At 41.5% G+C, this 16384-nt stretch overlaps 1 protein-coding gene across 1 annotated transcript in view; it reads left to right on the top strand.

Annotated features, from left to right (window-relative positions):
* The first annotated feature begins 2896 nt into the window (after positions 1–2896).
* LOC104363342 (guanine nucleotide-binding protein subunit alpha-14) overlaps positions 2897–16384 on the top strand; it is a 77297-nt gene continuing 63809 nt past the window's right edge. Inside the window, 2 exon segments of the mRNA XM_042788007.1 lie at positions 2897–2971; positions 4054–4367. Coding sequence (XP_042643941.1) covers positions 2897–2971; positions 4054–4367 — 389 coding nt within the window.

The raw sequence follows: 16384 nt of genomic DNA, 5'->3' as shown, positions 1-16384 counted from the left end.
TGATATCAACATTCTGCCTTGAAGTTCTCTCTCCATACCAACAACACTCAAAAAGCCACTGTGAGCCATCAAAACTCCACTTTTAAAAATACCAAAACTGAAGTTACTTCCCTCATTGAACCTACATTGATATATTTTTGCTCATTTTTTCGAAAGTATGATCTGCACCACTTCTACACTCATTCCCTTTTTTCAACCGACTACTTCCATCTAAAGCACATGATAAAAAACGAGGTTATGAAAAATCTGAAAGTTCCTTCTACTGTAGCTGTTCTTAAGGTTCCTACCTCTACCCAAAACCACAATATCCACTCTCTTCCTGGTTGTTACAGAGCACTGTTTCTTGGCCTTTTTAGTTGGTACCCTCCTGATTTGAAGATGGTGTTGACTCTTAAGGAATCATAACAACAAGGAAAACCTGATCAGCAGAAAAGAGCAGTATGTTGTTTCGTGTGCCTTTACTCTTGAAGAATATTGATGTACAAGAAGACAGAAGGAAGTACCTGTAGCCATTCTATGATTTTGTCACAAGATATTATCTGAAAATGACTTCTGACTGTCGTCCATGAGGTCAAACATAAATACCATCCCACTTAACAAAAAGCAGTGATTTAAAACTTTTCCCAGCTGCATACAAACACAGATTTTTTCAGCTACTTTTCAGCAATGTGGGCATGTCAGGCAATCAGATGTTTCAGTTCTAAGCATTTTTACATCATATCACATCAGATTTTTAAAAATCTCAGACCTACCCTTAGCAAAACATACATTTTTAGCTGCAGGCAGAATTTTTACCACAGACAGTTATTTATATTATAACCAGCTCTCAAGAAAAATGGTATGGACATCAGGCTTTTACATATCACTTAGTTTTTGGCAGCCTTCTCAAGATAGTTAGGAGTTCATATGCTTGCATCTGTGGGAGTGGGCAAGCCTGGTTAATGGTGGATCAGCCAGCGGAGTTAAAGGGAAATGTGCTGGGTGCTAATAACTGGTCTAGAAAATACCACTCAGTTCTGCACAGCCTCTTGGAGTGTAACTTTTAATAAAGACTGGAGGCTTGTACAGACAAATGCAGCTGCAAGGTACTTTGAGAGGTTTTATTTCTCTTCAGCTGCACCACCAGAGATGTAACAACATTTTGCATAAACAAAACCCTCAGGAGCTCAGCGGAAAATATTGATAGCCTTGTAATCTGCACAGTTCCATTACTCAGATACAGGATAATCCAACTGCCAGCAGTGTAAGTTTATTGAAGAAAGCAACAAGTAACCTGGAAAAAAATAGCACTGGTGATTGGAAGAAAGCTTAAGCTTATCACATAAATGCTAGTTTCAGGAATAAATCACCCAAAGGATTTCCTACACTCTACTAACTTGTTCTCAGATGAAGAAATAGATGAAATAGAGTGTAATATGTTGGGAAGAGTTCTTTAGCTTGTTAAAAAATTTACAGGTAGGGAACTCCAGTCACCGAGAAATTGTTTAGAACTTCACAGCATTATGGCACAAATAAAAAGCTACCCATAAGAGATGGGAATCTGTGTAGCTTCCCTTTCCCTCTCCCTTCATTCGGCTGTTGCACTGTGACACTTTTTTGTTGCCTTTGTTGTTAAGGAATCACTAATGAGGGAATTGGGACTCTCCTCCTTCGAAAAAGGAAATTCTGTTGATCCTTCTTAAATGAGCTGATTTACTTCTGTGGAACCACGTAAGAAAACCTCATGCATTATAATCCTGAAAACTCTTCTGTAGATGCTTATTTTTGCTTTTGAATAATGCTAATAAAAGGTAAGAGATCTACAGTAAGAATAAATTTGGACTTTGGATTTTTTCCTTGGAGAGTCAACCCTAATGTGGGAACAAAGGTATGATGTTGTTAGTGTAGTGGGAATTGTACTGCTGTGTACACCTTTCTGTAGTTCACAAAAACCCCCCGATTCTGAGACTTATCTCAAACTGTATATACTGGTCATCAAATACTATTAGACAAGGCAAATATTTACTTGCACTAGCAATGAATAACATTATTTAGAGAATAACCACTTTTGTATGAAACTACAGGATCAGCAAACTCAGAGGATCCTGAGTCCTTTAAAATCTGCCTGCGTTCTTTCTTATGTCAGGAAGGTATTCTAAAAAGTTACTATGGCTAAAAAGTATAAAAATATTTAGCTTTCAAATTATGAAGCAACTGCTTTGTAATTACTTACTCATATATTTAATTGGTAAAGGTGGAGACAACTGCTTTCCATGGACCAAGAAACAGTAAGTCTTGATTTAAAAAAATATTTTACACTCACAATATAAATACACACAACTGCCTATGGGGAAGAAGTCAACAAACCACTTATGCTTGTTTAAATAAGTATTTGCTTATCTTTCTATTTTCTAGTGGTTTCACCTATCACCGTTGCATAAACTTTGAGCCAAAAACTTGTTGCTTGTTATTAAATACATTTAAAACTCTGCAAGTTCAAAAGTTCAAGTATCATCACAAGGTTTGTTTTATTTAGAATAAACCAGTAGAGAAAAAAATGATAGGAGGGTAACAAAGAATCAAACTCTAAGGAGACTTTGAACATATGCACAGAGAAAGCAAAGCTGAGAAAAAAAAAAACTTCAGTAGTTTAATTTTTATTGTATACACACTGTTATTATAAGCCTGAAGATCTAGTGCCTGTGCAGTAAATGTTTCCTTCCCCTCTCAAAAAAAAAAAAAAAAAAAACCAAGCAAACCAGAACAAAAAAACAAAACACAAAGAAGAAACCAAAACCAAAACCACACACGTAATGACCTTGACAAGAGACTTAAAAATTATGTGCTGATTTTGCAGACCTTCAGTAGAGTTAGAAGGTTATAAATATCATATTCTCCACTGTTTGCAAACTTGTAAATGAGTTTCAAACTCTGGGACACAGAGTATGACATAGCGTTGCATTCACAGGTGTGTCCTAAAGCAACTATAGAGGTGAGTCTGCCCAGGGAACAGAAGGGGCTGCACTGAAAATAAATCCTGAAGCCACGGGATCTGTAGCCTGAAAGAGTTCCCAACTCGACCACCCTCAGCATGGAGTTATATTTGTAATTTTAGCACAGGGGACTATGTAGCTCGCTCTCTCTGGCGCTACAGTACTCGAGCAGCTTGCTTGCAGTTCCACGTCCTCAAGGGAGACGGTGGTAATTGTTCGGTAATAAATCAGTGTTTTCTACATTACGGATCAGCAAACACGCCTTTTGTAACAACGCTGCTAATTGCTACCTACCTATATTACCACAGACCTTGAACCACTCGTGGCAGGCAGAAGCAAAGCAACTGTTGCTTTACCATGAGGTGGGGTCGGCTCCCAGGACACCGGCACGGCACGTCGATGGAGCAGCCTCGCGTTAATGCTTTTATAGCTGCCCCGAAGAACACTGGTTTTACTACTGCAGGCATGACTTCGATCTGAAAGATTTTCCAAGGTTGTATTCCTTACGAAATACAAGCCAGTAAGTTAAACACTAGATTTAACTACGTAAGGAAGGAGTGGATACAGCTATTTTTTTTCTTTTTTTTTTTTTTTTTAAAAAAAAACAAACAAACAAACAAACCAACCAACCAACCCAAAAAAACGAACCACCCAGAAAGAAAACCAGCCGACACCAAAAGCAGGCACGTCCCCCCTCCTTTGCGCAGCTTCCATCCCTGTTGAGCGGCAAAGGTGCTAGGTGGGAAAAGGGAAAGCAAGCCCCGGGTACGGGGTTTTGCGACACCGACCCCTCGGGTCGCCGCTCTGCCCTCCGCCGGCCTCGGAGGGAGGCGGCAGCGGGGCGACGGCGCTGCACCCCATAACCCCCCTCCGACAGCCCCCCTTACCCCCCCCCACCGCAGGCAGGCAGCCCTCCCACACACCGCGGGGCTCCGGGATGACAGATAGCCTCCCCTGCCCCACCGGCCTCCTAAACTTTCGCCAGTGGGTGTGTGCGTTTTGGCTTCTTTTTAATTAGTTACCGGGGGGGGGGCTTCTCGGCGTGCGTGGGTATTTGCAGTGGTTTTGCTTTGCTTTTAAGCAGCCGGCCGCCTTTGCTTCCCGCGCCCGTGGGAGGAGGGTGGCTCCCGCCCCACCGGGGCCGCGGGCAGTCACGGGAGGGGCGGAGGCGCCACCTGCGCCGGCGGCGTGGGGGTGCGTGGGGGGGGCGGCGGCCGCCGCTCGGCGAAGCGGGGGTCGGCTTTCCTCCGCTCCCCCCACCCTCCCCGCGGCCACGGCCGGCTGCTGCCTCTCCGCCGAGGCGAAGGCGTCGCGGCGCATCAGCGCCGAGATCGAGCGGCAGCTGCGCCGGGACAAGCGGGACGCCCGCCGGGAGCTGAAGCTGCTGCTGCTGGGTGAGTGCGGGCTGGGGCTGCCGCCGCCCCGGGGCGGGCAGACGCCTGGCCCCGGCGGGGCTCTGCTGGTTCGGGTGGGCGCTGGCGGCGGTTGTCCCAGCCGGGAGGGCTGGGGAGCAGCCCACGGGCAGCCCCGTGCGCCCACCGCCCGCCTGGCTGGGTCGTCTTCGGGGAGAAACCGAAGCGCCCGGGCGCTGCGAGGCGGCCGCGGCGCCCCGTGGGGTGATGCTGCGGGGGAGCGCGGTGAGCGGCGGGCGAGGCGGAGGCGGCGCCGCTGCCCACGCCAGCCCCGCGGCGCTGTCGGTGGGGGCCGTTTCACGAGTGGCAGTCCGGATGTTGGCGGGGGGCTCTGCCGCGGGTGGAGCCGGCGGCTTGGCGCCTTTCCGGCAGCGGCTGCTCCGCCCCTGCCGTCGGGTTCCTGCTGCTCCGGGGCCGGCGGGCGGGAAGCAGCCCACAGCGGTGCCTGAGAGGAAGCGGGAAGCTTGAAACCATCTGGCACAAAATCTTAAACTGAGGTGAAGCCGCCTCAGCCCAGGAAAATCTCTCTTCTCTGTGGCAGCAGCTTGTGCCCAGACAGCTCGATGCAGAAGCTCTCAGGCGTCAAAACTCCCAGCGTGGGAGCAGCTTCTCTGGCTATAGCCAGTGCCGGAGGAGAAGTCTGTGTCCGTGGCGCAGTGAGGAGTGGGTGAGCTACAGGCTGCCGTGTCCTAGTCCCCAACTCTCCATTGCTGCGGACTCGGCCTTCGTCTCTGCTGCGGGTGGGTCAAGGTAGAGCGGCTTGCAAAAATGGGCCTCACCGAATATCCCACCAGGCTTCCAGCAGTCAGTTTTTAGGAAGACTGAACAAAACTGTAGATTGGAAACTAAGTTTAAACAGGCTGCTCTCACTGTTGAACTGCGAAATGATTTTAACATGAAACCGATGGAAAAATGAAACCCCAAAATACTGACTCGCCCTCGGTGCCATCTGTCTGGTTTGCTATTGCCTTTGCCTATTAACTGCGTAGAAATCTGTGGTTGACCGATGCAACAGTCTGTTGGATTTTGGATTTTGCAACAAATATTTCTAAGAAATAAGAATTGTCTGTTAAAAAAATAGTGGAATGGTTTATCTGTGCTGCTGATGTCTTGAAAGATTGTGAAATAATTTTTATACCAGTTTACTTTTCTTCAGTGTATGCTCTCACCTTTATGCAATTTAGATGTTATAATGTATAGTGTTTTCACACTTTCTCCTCAGTTTCCTTTTGGGTTATCACATGCGGTGCAGTGTTGATTTCCTTTAACTGAAAACACCATGGCTGTTTATATTCGTTTACTATTTTTACTGGGAAGACAGGTGAGCATGAAAACAGTTCAGTTTGTTTTGAAAAACTAAACAAAAATACCGCACAAACAAAACCACTTGTTATTATTCTGTATTTTTTTCTTATTGAAATAATTGTAAAAGACACCTCCAGCTATATGCAGCCATGTACAGCTATATTTGTTGTGTGTTATGCACAATGGAAAGAAACCTTTCGTTCGGCAGGTTGGGTATTTGAACGTCAAGTGGAATATACAAATAACACGGCTTGGTGTTCAAGCATTATTATATAGGTTTTTGAATAAGAAATGCAAGATCCTTAGTGTGATTTTAGTAAAAGATACAGGGAAGTAAACAGAAAGGTAGAACCTAGTAGGCAAATCATAAGGAGCTGCTGCATGTAGAAACTGAGTTTGTATGCCTTCATATCAGAGATGAGATGAAACTTTTAACTGCGGGTGGTGCCCTTTGGTAACTCCTGGCTGTGTTCCTGTGGAAAAGCTTGGTCGACGTTGTTGGGCTATGGTGGGGAGAGCCCGTGGACGACCAGCCTGGAGAGTCTTTGTTCTGGAGTTGAATTTCTCCAACCCTTGTGTTATTTAGATAAAAACATTTTTCACAGCTATCTTAAAGGAAAGCTTTTGTCCATCTTGAGACTTAGGTTTATTGGAGAAATTAGAGTGAAATCCCATGTCCCTGTTCGCCATGAAGTCAAATAAGGCTATTGGTTTGTTTTGAGGGCAAACTTGTCCCTTGTGATGTTTGAGTCCTAGTTTAAAAGTTTAAGCAACTGTCATGCTAGAACTTTACAGGGAAAAAGTTTGACTACTGTGTGCATCCGCTTGTTCTTGTTGTACCATAGTCAGCTTCTCCTTCTTTAAAAAGTACTATATTTGCTTGTTGTAGTGCAAAACCGTCATGGAAGACCTTGGGTATAAAAATGTATCTTCCTATCTGGCAAATTTAGCAGTTCCTTTAGTCTTACATGATAGGAAAAAATGTGGTTATTCTGGATTACTACCTATCCAGCAATGTTTTGTCATCAAAAAACAGACCTTCAAGGAATGATGCAAGGGTGGTATAAACATGACTTCTCTTCTTTCCCTAGCCTGTACTGTCAGCTTCCAACTGCTCCTGTCTCAGGAGCTTCCTGAGCCACATGGGGGTTCTGAGTTTTAAGCAACTCTCAGTTGATTCCTCTTCGATGAATTTATCTAGCATTGTTCTGTCATCCACAGCATTTTGTGGCAGGAGGTGGTCAGCTTACTTGTGTTCTGTGTTAAAACCCATGTCCTTTTGGTTTTGATTGGCTTATTCCTTTTATTTAAAGCCTCTGGAATACATGTTTTGAAAGAGACAGCAGACTGTCAGTGCCTATTCATTCACACTCATGACTCTTCTGGTTTTACAGACCTGTTATATCCCTGTTTAGCCATCTGTTTTCCAAATTGAAGCAAACAAGTGAGATTTTTTTTTTTTCTTCACTGTACCCATGCAAATGCATGGCAGTGGTGTGCTCATAAAGAGGGGTATAATATATTTTGAAATCTTGATTCTTCCTGAGAAATATACTGGGAAATGGCTAGCTTTATTATTTTTATAAAAAACATTGATTTTCATTGTTACCCTTGAATATCTGTTCCCTGCTTGCTTTTCTTTTTTTTCCACTTTGCTTTTTAATTCTCTGCCCCTCCCTGTCCTCACCATCCGCCCTCAAATGCATCAGGGTTTCCCTCTCAACACTGGTTGTAGACTTTGGATAGAGCTCAGATTGTTCCACAGTGCTGAGACCCTTAGCAGAATGGACTCCATTGCAGGCATTATGGGTTCCTAAATGAAGACACCATTAAAAACCTCTTATTTAAGAGGGATTTGTTGCTGGGAGAAGCAGGCATTTCTTTAACAGAAACAAAACAAAGTAAATTTAATGGCTTAGAGGATTAATGCTCTATTTGTTTCCTGGTAGCTTATTAGAGGACATAATAATTTATAAATAAATACTTAAATTATGATCGTATAATAAAACTTCAGTGTAAAACCTCTAAGCACGGGGAAAATAATGCTGCTTGTGAACACACATATGCATCAGACTGTGGACTGTGAGGGTAAGCTCAGGTGGTCCTGCTGAAGGCCCAGTGAAGCCACATCAAGTGGATTTTCCTCCAGCCTGTATCGTTATAATGGCCGTGTGTGGAGAGGGTCCTGTTTGACAGGCAGAGTCAGATCTCCGTGATAAACCGCATTAAGATAGATCAGCTGTTTTTTCTAGGGCTTGTATAATGCAGAGAGATGCATTTGGGGCGGTAATCCACAGCAGTATTAAGAAATTATAAGAAAACAGCAGTACATTGGCTCCTCATTGGAAGTAGAAAGATCTTCAACCAGACAAGACAATGACAGATTTCAGTAGAATAAGACTGCGCTTTTGACAGATGTGCTGTCATAGGTCTTCATTTTCTTTTAAGCACCTGGAAGAGTTTAAATTGATCATATCACATATAGGTTGTCTATGAGCCACTTAGTTAGTTAGTTTATTTCCTCTCTAATTTTAGGCCATGCCTTGGCAAGGAAAAAAAGAAGAAAAGAGAATGAGGCTTTACTGAAAGCTTTGCTGTCATGCATGGGAGGCCGTAGTCACTTAACAATTTTCCCATTTAAAACATAAGATAGAAATTGCGAAGCTGTAAAACTGAACCACATAATACCATCATTCACTTCGGAGTCTCTAATGTAGTAAAGGAATTAACCAGAACTGATTTTTGCAGTTCTCAGAGAAGTGTCCTGTATATATATAGAGAGAGTACAAACATGCAGATTTTGACTGGCAGCACAAAGTCCTGTGAAGGCTCATATGATTCCGAGGATTTGACAGTGGTCCGAAATAGAGTCCTTCTGTGGGACCTGTTTTCCCAGTTATGCCAAAAATCCCCCTAGTTTTTAAATATACTCAGCTACAATCTAGGATGAAACAGTCCAGTTTTATATTTTCACTTATAGTCACATGTGTGGACAGATGCACTGTTCTGAACCAGGAACTTCCATACAGGTAGACGAAGTGCTTTCTGGCATTCATTGCAGGAACAAGACGTCTCTTTGGACCTTTTGTTTCCTTAAAATAAGTCATTATATTACTGCAGGATTTGAGGGAGCACAAATTAATCTCTCTGAGAAAGTTCTATATGTGTCAGCATGATTCATTTTTTTTATGGCACTGGGCAGGCTGACATTCATGGATGTGGTAAAATGCAATTTATTATTTTTGAGTGGTGGCGAATGGAATAAGAAACCTGTTTATGATGAAAACAATTTGAATTTGCAGAAGTCTGAAAGTTATAGACAAAGGAAATATATCAGTCTAGTGACGGTAGAGTCATATTACCGAAGTCCTTAATAGATCTGTCTGTGTTAATCTAAATCAGCAGACTGTATAATTTAACCTAAAACCCCCATATTTGGATTTAATACAAGCTCAAAATGGCAAGAATGAGTATCTATAGTGAATAGGATATTTTTCTCAGCACACTAATGGCTTTGCATGTTGGTTTGTCAATTTTGTGCTGTAGCTCTCAGTAGGTTGTAATTACCAGAAATGTTTACTCTTTCAATTTTTATGCATTGTTTTTATTACTGTCAGCAACGAGATTTGTCTGTGGTGAATGAAAGGCTGGTGAAAACCTTAAGGATTGAGACAGAGCTGAGTTAATCAGTAAGCATGACTGTACCTGAACCCATGTGGGTGTTGGAGGGCACAGTCAAGGCATCTTAGCCTGTACAACTCCATAATTCATTGTAGATATGAACATGAGAAAAAATTGCTGCTGTGCCTCACCTTCTCACTGTCAACTGGCAACAATGGCTCTTGTTTTAACTTCCTGGGATATGTGTGCTACAGGAGTGCTTATTTCCTAAGTCATGACGATGTATCTGCTCATGATTGCTTGCTTTTCTGCAGCCTTCCTCCTCCGAGCTGTCTGCCTGCCTTTGTTGGACATATTTACTATATCTGTGTTGCCTTCTGTGAACAGATTTTGTAAAAAAATAAGGAATCACTCCGGTTATCTACCTGGTAAACTTATGCTTTTTCTTTCCCATGTATTTGAAAATTAATACAAGAAGAAATCATGTAAACTAATCTATCTTGATTAGATGCAAAGAGAGGAGGCTGTCTTAGTTTGCAGAATAATGTTTTGACATGAATGTGGTTGATTCTTGTTCATCTTGTTTTAGTAGTTTGCTAACACAGGATTCCCAAAATTGACTCTAGAGAAAACTGATGCAATGAACGAGTGCTGGTTATGCCTTAGGATTCTGATTGTGTGTTATGGTTTATAGGAGTAAATGAGAGAATCCATTTCTTTAGAAGCAAATACTTGATACAAATCAATATTGGCAGCCACGAGCTTCATCATGATGGACAGTTTGGATTGTGCATGGCTGACTGGAATCATGAAGTCCAGAGATAATGTAAGTATATGTAAGAACAGCTCTATCAGTGTACAAATACATCTTCATTCTTAATTATTTCTGAATCACATGACAGACAGTTGAATCACTGTGGCATAATTTTTTAAATTAGAAAAAGTCAATGTGCTTTAATATCGAGAACCTGATTTTGCAGGATGGAGGGTAGACTGGTCCCTGGATGAACGTGCTGGGTGGCAAAGCCAACTGTAGTTCACAGCAACTAACTCAGACTCTGCTCAGATTTTTACCCATCAGTATGTGTGTCAAGACAGTAATTTTAGTTGAACTGGATTTTATTTCCAAGAAAGGTTATGTTGAAGCTATCAGATGGTAATTCATGAATTCACCCAGTGTACCTAGTAATTAAAACAGCCTTTTGGCTCTCTGAATAGAACAGTTTAAGTCTTTCTCTTGACATTATCATTATGCAATCTTAAATGCTTCAAGGATTTTATTAAGATAACATTCCTTTGTTTGGAAGTTTAGCAAAATGATCAGTGGTTTCTGCCAAAACCACTTCTTTTTGTCTTCACTGGGTATTAGTTGGAAATGCCAGTTACTTTCCAACACTGGTATATTCTGTCCTTCATTTCAGGAGAATTTAACTGTTGTGTTTCCAGTTGATGCCATCATTATCAAAACATGAAAGATTTTTTTTTTGAAACATTCAAAGGGATAGCAGTTACTAGACAACTAGTAGCAGTTCTTGTTAGATAGAACAAGCACAATGTTTTGAGGAGGAAAAGGATCACACAAAGGCTTTGTTCCCTTTGGTTTTGTATTACCTGGCATACAAAACCCGTGAAGCATCACTTTGGGAGGGGAGAGATCAGTAGTGAAGAGATGAGAACATGATCTGTTGAGAATGTTTGCTACCCACAGGGTCTCCAAAAGGCAATCCACTGCAAATGTTGTCCCAAAATCTGCGTTCTTTTACTCGATGTGCAATGAGATGAAAACCACACAAAGTCGAGATATTTGTTTAATCCATATCTGTCAAAGTTGGGTGCTGGGTGGGAATTCCACAAAGCTAGCACACTACACACTCACTGGCGAGTGACATATTTATATACTTCAAACTACATGAATACACATTTAATGCCATGACCACTGGTTAGTTTCTAATCACTTTGTCCCTCATTGTTGAACAACATGCCTTGTCTCGATTTAAAGTCACAGTATCCTCTTTTTTAACTCTGCAGGGTCAGTGAGGAAGGGGCTTTTCTTGTTAGGGATCTTTTTCCTGCTCGAGGGTGGGTTTTATTATATTAATGAGAGAAGCACACTCATAGTTCAAGTAGTTGTCTCCTTGGTTCAATTAGCAGCTTTTGTTCCTGTATGCTTATCTTGGTATTTCCTGGCTTAATGGTTGAGAGTATCATCCCTCCTGCTTATCTTGGTATTTCCTTGTTTTAACCACAGTGTTGCTTTTTCAGGATTGCTCTGTCAGCTTTTCCAATTCCTGTATCAACTGGCATTCTTTCACAACCCTCTTTTGGTTGTTTTATTAATTAAGATGTAACACAAGGAATAAGGTGGCACACTTGCAATTCTTCTATAAAGTGGCATCTTACCATTGACCATTTTGGCTTTGTGGTGTACCATCGTTTTAGAAGACAGCTAATGTTCATTCTTCATGTTCCGTGAAGAAAGCAACAGAACTGAATAAGGGAGAAAATTTGTTTTTTTTCTGTGACTGCTATCATAACGGAAGATAGTTGAATTTTGTTTTTCATTTCATCCCATCTGGCCTTGTTTCCAAAGGAAATAATAGCAGGGAAAAATTAGAATTTTCTGAAATTACTCTTTTACTTAAAAGGGAGGTTACTGAGTAGTGTAATATAATCATACCTACCCTTCTGAAAGAGAAAAAATATAATCATACCTACCCTTCTGAAAGAAAAGAACAATTATATTTTTATGATAAAGGTATTAAATCTTCTGTTAACTGTTAAGTGATACTTGTTAGGATTGCTTTCAGATTTTTTTCTTTTACAGTATTTGCTTCGTTGTTACATTGTTTGTCTAATATTAGTGGAACAAAGTAAATTGCGTAGTGTATCTTCCTGCTTTGAAACCGAAATACAAGGACTAGCTTAAAATAAGTGCTCAGGATTCCACAGCTCCCCTGTTACGTAGGAGCAGCATGTATGAAGTATTGGGCACTGAGCTAACATAAATGAACGTGGGAGTTTATACATTACAAGCTTTGATTTTGAAGTATTTAGTATGAATGAAAGCACCCAAAGAAGTCATGGACTGATGTATGCTATTCCTTTACCTTCTTTTAATGATTTAAGGGTGGATATAACACATCTCTATTGACTCATAGCTACTATTAAACACACTTTTTTGTCAAAAAAATATTTAGCAAAGTCTGTTGTGGGTCACCAAGTCCCTTTTTTCCCCACTACATAAACAGAAAGCCTCTTCAAGTAATAGCTGTTGATTTTATGTCTAGCAAGTGCTGATTCATGACATATTAGTGCTTGGCTTCCCCTTGAGTGTAGTGATCATGCAAAGCCACTATTAATTGTGTTCCTTTTTGATTTGTAAGATCAGATGGTCAATTTGAACAAACAAATGCTTCTGAAAGAGCACTCCTGTTGGAAATAATATAACATAAAACATAAAAACTAACATATAGTCCTGGGAAATAGTTTAGTTCTAGGTTATGCAGTGAAATATTAAATGCAAGCTTTAATTTTTATGTTTTCCTTTTTCCTTTTTACTTTCTCTAAATCAGTTCTAGGGCTTGTGATTTCCTCCACTGAGGAAAGCAAATTAGATAATTTTTTTTATGAGTAGAAATATACAGATTGTTGCCTCAATAATTATTTGTTTAAAATGTACCATCAAAGCCCTTGAGATTGATTTTGCCACTTCCTAACATTGTACATGTACTCTGTTTAATTTAATCTCTTTAATTTGGATAGTGATCTAAGCATGCATCTTCATTTGCAAACAACAAGGGAGCAGAACTCATTTGGAATTTGTTTTTCAAAACATGTAGATACAGCTTTCTTTGCATGCAGAATTCATGTTGTATTATCCAGCATGTTGTAAATTTACCTTGTCTGTGTTACTTGTCTCTGGCTTCAGTTTGTTTTCATGTATTTAGATATTGCTCCTTTTTTTTATTGCTTCTTCTTTCCTTCTTTTTTAATCATTTAACTCATTTGAACTTCATTTAAAAACTTGTATGTAGGTGCCTTTGCAGAGTAAGATTTTGGGTGAATATCGTTGAAGGAGCTAATTCTGGAAAATTTTTTTAAACTGTTTTGGGTCAGGCACCAAATATTTCTAATTACAGTACTTTACAAATGTATGTATTTTCCACCTCAGTGGTATTAAGAATTACTTTTAGGGTTGTTTTGGAGGGAGTGAACAACTTGCTGTTGTGTCCTAAACACTCTTGTTAGCCCAATTGTTTATAGACCTGAGCACTGAGAAAGCTTACCAGAAACATGCTTTTGGGTTTCTGCTCAGAGGGGTTCACTCATAGCTGACAGTACGTAATGTGCAGGTTGCCACTTTCAATATGCTAAAAACAAAGTTAAAATTTTATTCAAGTAAATAAAATCTCATTCTACAATTAAAATATGATTACAATAAAACACTTAGGAAATCTGAGGGAAGAAATTACTGATAAATAACAGGTAAGTACTAATCCAATTTACTCAAGAACTTTCTTATTTTCAGTCTGTAAATTGATCTAGCCTGTGATTTAAAGGGTTCTGAAGAAAGATTTTGATTTTTTTGCAGAGAAGATGACACTCCCTTCCCCCCCCCCAAAAAAAGTGAAAAATTAGATCATATTGATAAGTTTTATCACTGTAATTTCCATTCTCTATCATATTTAATTGCTGAAACTTAGCAGTAGTTCACAAACCTTCTTTGGTTATGTATTTTAAACTTGCTGTTTGTGCTGGGTTTCTGTGTGTTGTGGGTTTTTGGTAGCAGGGGAGGGGACTACAGTGGTGGTCCCTGTGAGAAGCTTCCGGAAGCTCCCCCAGCTCCAAGTCGGCCCCACCTCTGCACCAAGGCCGAGCCAATCAGCGACGGTGGCTGCGCCTCTGTGAGAACGTATTTAAGAAGGGGAACCTGAGAGGGGCTTGAGGGATTTCTGGTTAAGAGTTACAAGCAGGACAAACATCCAGATCAGTGTAAGGAAGGAGAGGGAAGCGGAGGAGGTGCGCCAGAGCAGAGCCCCTTGCCCTGTATCCCATCATGAGACAGCAGGGCCACCCAACCCCGCTACTCATGGAGGTCACAGGTAGAGCAGAGGCTGACCTGCGGCCTCTGAAGGAGCCCACACTGGAGCAAGCATCTACGCTTAAAGGAGGCCAGGACTCTGAGGGGAGAAGCGCCCCCCACTGCTGTAGTTCAGTGCTGTGAGGACTGCAACGTGTGGGGGTGACCCACACTGGATCAGCCTGGCAGAAGCTGCATCCTGTGGGGACCACTCATGCCAGAGAAGGTTCGTGGAGGACTGTCTCCTGTGAGAGGGGAGCCACATGGAGCAGGAGAGGAATGTGCGGCGTTGACCCCACCTCCCAAGAAGGAAGGAGCAGCGAGCTGACTATAACCCCCATCCCCTGCCCCATGAACCGCTGGGGGAGAGGTGGAGACACTGGGAGCAGAGCTGAGCCCAGGAAGAAGTGAGGGGTGGGGGGAGATGATTTTGGATGTGGTGGCACTTCTCACTGTCCCACCTTGTCTGTTAAGTGTTGTCTTTGTTAGTGTTTGAATTAGTGATGTTCTTTTTCTTCCCTTAATGAGTCTGTCTTTTGCCCATGACCGTAATGGGTGAGCCAGCCCTCCCCGTCCTTATCTCAATTCCTGAGCCTTTTGCTTCACTTTCTACTTCCTGTTCCTGAGAAGGGAAGGAGTGAGTGAGTGGCTGGGTAGTGCTCAGTTGTCCTCTGAGCTGAAACCATGACATTGTTAAGTGGCCTTTGAGCTGTCTTGTATCTCAATGCTTTTCTGTAGTTACTATTCTTTGCTTCACTTTTGTTGCATGTATAAAATTCTGTATAAATTTAGCTGAAGATTTTGTAGATGTAACTTTATTTGCAGTGTTTTTTGAAGGAGGAAGCTAACTTTTCAGTATGCCTAGCAGAATGTGGTTTCCTACCCTTGCTCATTTCCACTTTTCAGATATATTGCTTGATATTTGACTGTCAACTGAATCTCTTTGTTTCTTTCTTAAATAGGGACAGTAATCTGCTTTTATGTATCTGAAATACTGTGTCTTATGGAGCCTTCCATCTGTTCCAATGGAAAGCAGTTGGCAATATTGTAGACTAAGTAAAACAGTATGTTCGGGTTAAAGCCTAAGCTATAGTGACACTTTAATATAGGATCAAATGTACTACACTAATCTTCTAAGGAGGACCACTCAACATTGGTGATACTGTGTAAGCCTGATACTTTGTATAAACGATGCCATCCTTGCTAATGACTCTCCTCTTGAAGAACAGCTAAAAGATAGGTAAGAGGGGAACATTCTGCCCCAGAAGACTCCAAAGGCTGGATGGCTGCCCAGGAAGCATGAAATCAGCAAAAATTGGTGGTAACTACGGGAAAGGTAAAGGCAGAAGGGGGAGATCATAACCACTGACTCAATTCTAGACCAAAAAGACTTGCCTACCCCCCCTCCCTCTCCGGGCCAATAAGGAGCATGCATGCTAATTTACATCGCAAGCGAGGCTAATTTAAATGGAACTAACCAATGAGGGACAAGGGGATAAGAAACTAAGCAAGGGTCATTACAGTAAATGTGTATTTGTGTAGTTTGATGTGTATAAATACACTGAAGTTCTTTCGCGTGGTGTGCTAGCTTTGTGGAATTACCACCCAGCACCCATCTCTGCGCAGACATGAAATACAAGAAATACCTCGACCCTGTGTGTATTGGCTTCCATACTGGGTGAAAGAACCCTTCTTCTGGGATAATGATATGAGTGCTAAAAGTACTATAAGATATAGTTGAAAAATTTATGTGCCAACATATGGCAGCCTGTTATGAAAAAGCTGTAAAATTTGAGGTTACTTACATCCGAATCATAGAATGATATTACAATTTCTTGAATATTCCCATTTCCACTGTTATGTAGTTAACCCATAGTGAAAACTGCAGCATAGGCAACTTTGAAATTATTTTTCCATCACTTCTATTTGCAAATTTTTCACCAATACATGAGTTGAAACCAAGCATAGAGGGAGCATTTTCCACGTAAAACATA

The sequence above is a fragment of the Tyto alba genome, unplaced genomic scaffold, assembly GCF_018691265.1.
Source record: "Tyto alba isolate M040663 unplaced genomic scaffold, T.alba_DEE_v4.0 Super-Scaffold_13, whole genome shotgun sequence".
Classification (NCBI taxonomy): Eukaryota; Metazoa; Chordata; class Aves; order Strigiformes; family Tytonidae; genus Tyto; species Tyto alba.
This window is presented reverse-complemented; position numbering and strand designations above follow the sequence as displayed.